Consider the following 9,088-nt stretch of genomic DNA (forward strand, 5'->3'; position numbering starts at 1 on the left):
GGTGGGTTCCCTAGTTAGCCAGGGGCCGGAGACGATGCATGATGCGTTAGCTTCCATTTGTATTATTATTTATCATTATTAATATATATTTTTGGAATTAGGGTGATTGCAAATATCATTTTTCAAACCAATAATATTGCTGCCCACGGTAGGAAATGCCATTGATGAGGTTGGCAACTTGGAATTAAAGGAGGGTTGCATAGACTGAATGTGATGAGCTCCTGTCTGGACTGCAGAATTAGGTTCACTCGTCCAAACATGAAGTAGGCGAGGTCTTGTCATAAACATCTCATACATAAATAGGTTTATTTTAGTGACTGATTGAGATCGAGAAAAAAAAAAACATAGATATATCTATCCCCACTATTTCCTTGCTAATAATGATCAGCTGGGCCCTCTTTCTATTTCGGAAAATGTCAAAAGATCATGCAATTTTCCCAGGAATTGTCCAAATGGTAGGGCGCATAACTTAAAAATATTTTTCCCATGAACATCAAGAGTGAGAAATAAAAATATAATAGCAGCAGAAGCTCTCAATAAGTCATAACAGAGCTCCCAATAAGTAATACTAGAAGAAGCTCTCAATTAAGTTACAGAGTCTATAATTTAGTTCTTCTAATGGAAAATCTAATCCAATATGAGAACACATACAGTAACATTAACTTGAGCCAACTAACAAGCTGGATATTTATTAAGAAACACGTACGCTACGGATTGAAATGAGTACTGCACTGCAAACTACTACTTATACTGTTTATTAGACCATAAATATTCAAATATCCCCAGATATGTATCAGACCCAAAATGGCCTCTATTATTGCTTGAGAACAAACTCGTCCAGCTCCTTGAAGTTCTTCTCTACAAAGTCCTTAATGACGTGTGGATCTGGAACCTCGTCACTAGTCTTTTGAAACTCGCATAGCCATATTACCAGGCTCCCATCTCCCTTTGGAGTCACAGTAATGTGGCATTTGAAATGCTTGTAGAATTTGATCAGGTCCCCATCGATCACAGTAAAAGCAACTGTCTTGTTTGCTTCATCAAAATTGTCGATCTTCTCCTTCGAAATCTTCACAATAGGAGAACCTGGAAATAAAAACAGACAAGCCAAACAAAAACAAAACAAAACAATACAGATTTGTTTAAAATGATCAAAAGAAAGCAATATGCAGCTCAGTTACTGCATTAATTAAACCTTTCAGTTTTACATGTACGTACAAGAAATGAACCAAATATAATTACCTTCCCCATATGTGATTAGACGAACAGAACCAATGGACTTTCCATCGCCTTCAAGAACTTCAATGCTCTGGTAGTCATTAGGGAAGGCCTCAGGTAGGATGGTGACAGAATCCTTAATGAGTCCCCAGAACTTATCTGCATCAGACTTCACCTCAACTTCTACATCAAGCTTGCCAATGGAAGCCATTAATCTTATATTGTATATATATAGAGAACTTCGATCGTGGAGTGATACATGATGCATGCATGTATGTATATATAGTAAATACAGTACGTAGCACGGGTCTTCGGGTTGCAGGCAATTATTAAGGGCCTTAAATTCATTAGGAAGAAGTTCAACTCCCACCAGCTTATTCGTCACAAAAGAAAAATATTCTGGGAATTAATTAATAGAACGATCACCTACTGGCCGGCTACCTCCCAATAAGATTGATGGGCCCCATTATTTCAGTTGTTTCCTGACTTTCTCATGTGATGTTGTCACTTGTCATGCAAGGTGGGTGCCACTTTGTTGTCATTATTTTATTATGATATTAACGTTGTTGTCATTATTTTATTGTTCTTCAAATGTTTGTTCTTTATTTTAGTTGTTTTACAATTACTGTTACTTGAACGAAATCGCATCGTTAATGAAGCTAGCCCGATCGATCGACCATGCACGTAATTAATTGGTTGGTCTGATCTGGAAATGAAAGTCCGAAAATAATTCCAAGTAAAATAATTTTAATCATCTAATTTATATTCTATATATATAAAAAAAATGAAACCTATAATAAAATACCCAGTAATATATATTAATCCACTGATTAAAATTAATTATGGATATATTAATACCCATATATGCTGCATGCATGCCACGATCGCTTCAGCCATATTAATGCATCCGGGTATCTGCATTTGCCAGCTCCAACTAATTTGGCATTGAATGCCCTCTGTGATTGTACGTCCTACTCTCATTTAAAATTTTAATAATGTGCTTTGTTCCAATTTATTGTGCCCCTAATAAAAGAATGCTGATCGATCTATGTTTGCTCTAATGCTAGCTTATAAATATATAACTACTCATTAATGATCGATCATCGCGTGATGTGTAGAAATAACTAATTTTTTAAATGAAATTTACGTACTTTGTATATCTCCAGGTATTATACAATAAATTGGATTTTAAAGAGAGTTGTTGGTTATTTTAATGTCCGAAATTTTGGTCGCAACTTGAATATAACCTTTAATTTTTGTATATCACTGATCAGAGAGTAGGGACAAGGATTTAGTTATGTAATTTGTGTAAGTATATATAACGTACGGCATAATTCACTACAACAAGTACTGTTAACAATATTGTGCGACCAAGTCTTTTACGGTCAATCAATTTTGGTCGCAACTATTAGCTTTTTATAATAAAAATTAAAATTAAAACTAAAATTGAAATTGATGGGAAGAAATAGATTTATTTATTTGTATTATATTTTTAACGCTCTCTTTCAAGTGTGGACTAGACTCCCCGGCCTTCAATGAGTGGTCGGCCCAATACTTAAAACATTTAATTAAATTAGATAGAAATTTATAGTGTCAGAATTCGAACTCAAGACTCCCAATCTGCTCCGCCTCCTTCTACTTAAAAAAAAATATTACATTTTATTTGATTTAAAAATTATTTCTAAGTGTAAAAGTAATTAAAAATACATTTTTAGACCCAAATTATAAACTCAAATTTTGTAAATAAGACTATAATTTAAAAACTATGTAATTTTTAAATTTGCTAGTGTATATTTTGTGTAAATTGTAGTGTATTAGTTTTTAAATTTACCGATGCATATTTTGTGAACAAGTCTAACAAATTGTAATATATATTTATATATACATAATTTGTAAAATATAAATATATATTTATGTTTATATATATGTATATAATATATATATATAAATGTAAGCGAGGGAATGGCGGGTTTGGGCCCTCCCCGCCACCCGCCCCCTGCTAGGTACCCTAGATGCGGGGTGGGGGGCCCCACCCCAGCATGGGCAAAGCTGGGTTGCCCGCCCCGCCATGCTTGGGAGGAGTGGAAGCGGGGCTGGGCAGTGGGGCCTGGGCCCTGCTGCCCAGCCCTAGTGATGAGAATGGATAGATTTATTATAAACATTTTTTTATCATTTCATTGATTAAAGGTGTGTCAGGTGTCATGAATATTGAATAAGGTTTGCGACGATTTTCTCTTAATTGCAATAATAATGATCCGCCATATAGGCATTTTATATTTTTGGGAAGTGACAGTAAAACGAAATATGAAAACACGGTCACTTGCGGGGAGTAAATATAAATTTCAACCATTGAATATGGGTTGTAAATTTTGGTTTGAATTTCAACTTTGGTGATCTTGGTTTGAATAGTAAACTTTGGTTTGAGATTTTGTTTGATTGATCTGTGTATGCATGAAAGTCAAGCCCTTATCCGCCCTCCCATGCATAAGGCTGGAGTTGCCAGCTCAATCATTGGGAATGTGTTAGGGACCCCGGTCTTGTCTCTAACACTAAAGACCACGAGCTTGCCTTGGTGAGGATGATGATCGAGTGATCTAGCCAACTTGCTTGGCCTTCAACAAATGGATGGTTTTTGAGTGATGAAATGATGGAGATGATGATGAACTCGGGTAGGCTAAGTGTTGATTATGAGTGTTTGATGCAATGTGGGCGGCTTGAAGGATGCCCTTGATGTTTGGGTCACTTGGATGGTGATTAGGGTTGGTATGGTGAGTGTAGCTAGGGTTTAGTGAGGTGGCTAAGATGGATTTCGAGATTTGGAAAATTTGGCTTAGGGTTGGAGTTTAGGATGATGCTAGGGTTTGAAAATGAGGTGGAAGAGTGAGGCTAGGGTATGGTGGCTAGGGTTTGGTGGTTGAATGAGTCTAGGGTTGCTCCTTGACTTTAGAGATTGATTAAAGACAAGATGATGAATATAGGATTTGGATAAGGTAAGTGGATGAAAATTGATGATGTTTGAAGGAGTCTAAGGTTGTTCCTAGAGTTTAGGATTGGCTAGGATAAAATTAAGGAAAGATTCCTAAGTGGTAGGAATCTCTTTAGGTAAGTGTTGGATTTGGTATTGGTTAAGGTGGACGGATTGGGGTTGACTTGGTCTTTAGAAGATTAGCTAGATTTGGTTGGTTTAGGAATGAATATGGAACGTTTGTAAGATGAAGGTAATTTTTGAGGGAAGAGGAGAATTTGAATTTAAACTAAGATGGCAAGTCAATAGTTGACTAGAGAGATTGTAGGAAGAGTGATTTAAGGAATTGAAGGTGATTGTCAATTTCTTAAATTAAGGGATTTGAAATGGGAGAAAGTCAAGACTCCTAAAAGAAAACAATTACCTTATAGGGACTCGAGATGGACGACTAGGGTTTTATGGGTGGATGACTTATGTGTAGCCGAGTATGGTAAGTGTAAGTATGAAAAGATGGGAGGCAATTAGGGTTTCAGCTAGGTCAATGATTGTGATTAGGGGTGTAACCGGTCCGGTCCGGTCCGGTTTTGGACAAAATCTAGGACCGAACCAGTATGTACCGGTTTTGTATTTTTCAAAACCGATTACGCCCCGATTACCCTCCTAAACCGGTACCTCCGGTTTTACCGGTTTCCGGTCCGGTCCGGTCCGGTTTTCCGGTTTTTTTCAAATATAAAAAACATATAATAAAGTGTTAATTCTTATTATAAAATGTTATTAAAAATTTAATATATATATTATGCTTAAAGCATATGATCAATTAAATTTTCATCTTTAAGATTAAATTTTTATTTTATAAATTATAACAACATTATCTTATATATAATTATATTAATAATATATGATCAAATAAATTATAAATGTTCATATTTAAGATTAACATTTTATGTTATTATTTATAAATTATAATATGAAATTTTTTCATATATGATATATAATTATATATAAAAATTTAACATATAATTATATTATATATATATATATATTTTGTATAATATATAAAATTAATTTTTATATATATTTTTTCAACCGGTCCGGTTCGGTCCGGTCCGGTCTCGAAAACTACGGAACCGGAACCGGACCAGAACCGGCCGGTTTTCATAAAATAGGAACCGGTTCCGGACCGGACCGGTTCAAAACCAGACCAACCGGTCCGGTCCGGTTCGGTCCGGACCGGTTTTCCGGTTTCCCGGTTTAAATTTACACCCCTAATTGTGATGGATGAATGTCAATTATGGAAAGTGATCTATTTATGGAAATTAGGGCAAACACTAGGGTTGGTCGAGTTTCATAGGTGGGAAGATCAAAATAGATGGATGGATAATGTGGTGGCCGAATATCACAAAGAACTCTCAAGAACAGTGCAAGCACTATTCACAAAAAGTAATTGGATCAATGGAGAGAAAATGGAAGATCAAATGCGTATATAGTATTGAATGGATGGACAATGGATGAATAAGATAGAAAAGATAAAAACACTCAAAATTAATGAATGAACACAAGGATAAATATAAACCAACTTTGATTCACGAATTTCACAAAGTTGACAAAAAACAAGATAGATTGGATCACACCAATTCACGAACGTCAAGGTAATGATCCTCTACAAGGGTTTCACGAACGTCCCCCAAGTAGCCCAAGTGCCAAGCACCGAATGGTGATCTCAAGAACAAAATAATCAGCCCACAATGGGAATTTGCCAAAAGATGTAAATGCAAAGACTAAGGGTCTTATTTATAAGGATTACAACTTGGAAACTCTCAATAGGTCTCTTGGTAAGTAAATAAATAAAAATAATAAGTAATAACATAATTGGCATGGGCCAAGTTAGCCCATGGCATGCATGAGCCCATGGATGGGCTAGGGTGGTGCATGTGGTTTGGTCTGGTCCAAGGCTGGTGGGCACGGCATGGCTTGTTGATGGGCATGACATGGTGCCATGCAAGGCCAGCTGTGGGGCTGTACAGCCTTATCTCGACATAGCTGGTGGCTTGGCCATGGGCCACAAAGCATAGGGTCCTGACAGAATGGCCGGGGACAAGGTTCAGGTCGTGAGCTGATAGTCCACTTGTAACACCCGGGTCCAATTTTTTTTTTTTTTATATTTTATTTTGACGGATATCGAATATTTATTGGGTTTGCTTATTAAGTGAAAAGTTTTAAATATTTTTGGATTAGGTGAAATCTTTTGTTTTGGGCTAAAACATTTGTGGGAAGAGTAAGAGTATTTTAGAGCTTAATTCGAGACCCAAAACTCTTGGGAAAAATCTATTTATTATTTTCGTATTAACCAGGTCAAGACCCAAATACTTGAAATGTGCCTTACCCGATCACCTCAAAACCCAAACCATATGAACCAACGCCAGTTTTTTTTAAACCCCCACCACGCACGATTTTCACTCCCATAGTCCATGCACGTACGTCTCTCTTTCCCTTGTTGCTAAGTTTTTATTCTTTGTTTTATATATACATGCTTGTATTCCTGATCTACTGCATGGAGAAACTGCCCATAATTGTTACTGCTGCCAGCCACAGCACAACCCCCCATCATGTTGTACTCCATTGCTGTGACCAAAAAAACATCCACCGCAGCCCGATTTTCATCCACTCAAGACCACGACCGTGTGGTAGCCCACTGCCCAGCCTCCATCTCCACGTGAAACCTCAACCATCAACAACGGCGCGGGGCACCCACGCACGGCCAAAAGCCAACTTGCACCACCGTCCACCTCATCTACGCCCCTTAACAGCCAAGCAATTTCTTTCTTAAAACTCTGAAATGAAGGATTTAGGTGAAGCATCTTATGTCATTGGCATAGAGATTCACAGAGACAGGGAACAAAGAATTTTGGGACTGTCTCAAAAGGCCTACATTGAAAAGGTTTTGGAAATATTCAACATAAAGAGTCGTAAGGCTTCGGTGGCACCTATTGTCAAAGGGGATGCAATATTTAGTAAAATCCACTCCTCAAAATGCATTGGAGCAAAAGCAAATGAAAGGGATACCGTATGCATCTGCAGTAAGAAGCCTAATGTAGGCACAGGTCTGCACTAGATCTGACATTGACTTTGCAGTGGGATTATTGTGTCGATATCAAAGTAACCCATGTTTAGGTCGTTGGAAGGCTACAAAGAAGGTTCTGCGATATTTACAAAGAACCAAGGATTACAGATTGACCTACAGACACATTGACCATTTAGAGGTGGTTGGTTATTCAGACTCAAATTTTGCCGGATGTGCAGACACCAGAAAATCTACTTCAGGATATATTTTTCTACTTGCTGGGGGTGCTATATCCTGGAAAAGTTGTAAGCAAACTATTGTTGCTACGCCTACTATGGAGGTAGATTTCATGGCATGCTATGAAGCTATACACAGGCGTTATGGTTGAGAAATTTCCTCAATGGTCTTAAGATTGTTGATTTAGTAGAGAGGCCACAAAAGATCTTCTGTGATAGCACTACTGCAGTTTTCTTCTCCAAGAACAATAAAAGCAGTGGCATAAGTAAGCATATCCACCTAAAGTACCTCAATATTAGAGAGAGCATTAAGAGTAATGAGGTGTTTATTGAACATATAAATACTGAGTTGATGATTGCAGATCCCATGACCAGAGGCTTACTGGTACTGCAGTTCAAGGGTCAAGTGGACAATATGGGACTTGTCAATTTTTTTTTATATTTAGTTTCTCTGGTCTATAGACATACAATATTCTTTTTGGTTTTATTTTCGAAAATAAAGTTATTTTGTGCATATTATTTTTATCCATGGGGATAGTGTAAAGTAGGACCAGAATGACTTATTGGAAGTTCACTCATAAAATTGTTTGTGACTATGGTACTTATTTAAGGGGTATTGTACATGTGATACATGGAAGGGATGTCTTGACTTTATAAAGGGCTTTACCGCCATGAATCATGTATAGTATTCTTTATCTAAGTGGGAGTATTTTATAACTAGTTGAAATAAACAATGTTAGGTCATATTTGTTTTTGTATCACCCTATATGGAAATTTGTGTGACACGAGAGTCAAGTGGGAAAATGTTAGAATTCTATTTAGAGTGACCCATATGCCACATTTTGTTAAGAAGTTTAATTCAATTAAACTTGGGTGTTAAGAGTTTTATTTCTATTGAACAACTAGTAATGGATAATTCATATTTCTTGATGGGAGGAATAGTTCAAGTCTAATTCTGTTAAAGGGTTCCTAGCCTAGCCTATAAATAAATGGTCTGTATACACCTTCGACACGTCAATCAAAAGGCATAGGCCAGAAGATTCTCTTCCTACATACTCACGTTTAACATATTTTTCTAAAAGTGAGATTTCTTCTAGGCTCTTGTTTATTCTTGAATCACCATGACAGGATATACGTGCTATTTTATTTCTGCTGCTAACTATTCCATATTCAGTATTTTATTCTATCAAAATACAGTATATATATAGTATAAGTATCTTGTATTATTGAGTAGGAAAACTTTCTCCTTCGGTAGTGTTTTTGCTTTCCTCGTTTGCTGGGCTCCAGCGTTGATAACATAACCCATATACATGTTGCGCATGCATGAGGGATACAATTCCTAACACGAAGAAGTTTGGTACATATCCTGTTTCATGAAGCGGCCGACTATTGCACCTCATGTTCATAAACAAGTGAGGGAGAGAAAACGAAAGGAAACAGAAGAAAAAGTAATCAGCATTAATGCAAGTTTGGTATTTGCTTTTTGAGAATAAAGCAGACAAGATTCCAAGATACAGAGGTTTACACTTTATATATACAGAAATCATGATGATCATATTCATGTACAGATGCTTTAAAACCAGGAAAAGAATATACCTAAACCTTCCC

General features: G+C 36.7%; 1 protein-coding gene across 1 annotated transcript; it reads right to left on the reverse strand.

Moving 5' to 3' along the window:
* Window positions 1–500: 500 nt before the first annotated feature.
* LOC108985458 (MLP-like protein 423) lies at window positions 501–1,456 on the reverse strand. Its single transcript, XM_018957762.2, has 2 exons — window positions 1,243–1,456; window positions 501–1,086 (listed from the first exon to the last, which is right to left on the reverse strand). The coding sequence occupies exons 1-2, from the start codon at window positions 1,427–1,429 to the stop codon at window positions 815–817; spliced, it is 459 nt and encodes a 152-aa protein (XP_018813307.1). The 5' UTR covers window positions 1,430–1,456; the 3' UTR covers window positions 501–814.
* Window positions 1,457–9,088: the final 7,632 nt, after the last annotated feature.

This window comes from Juglans regia, chromosome 13 (genome assembly GCF_001411555.2).
Source record: "Juglans regia cultivar Chandler chromosome 13, Walnut 2.0, whole genome shotgun sequence".
NCBI lineage: Eukaryota > Viridiplantae > Streptophyta > Magnoliopsida > Fagales > Juglandaceae > Juglans > Juglans regia.

Bases quoted from the DNA above. Each gene is read 5' to 3' on its own strand.
- LOC108985458 (XM_018957762.2), bottom strand. From the start codon at position 1,429: ATGGCTTCCATTGGCAAGCTTGATGTAGAAGTTGAGGTGAAGTCTGAT. The intron at 1,087-1,242 runs GTAATTATATTT...TTTTATTTCCAG, and splicing joins TCTAATCACATATGGGGAAG to GTTCTCCTATTGTGAAGATT.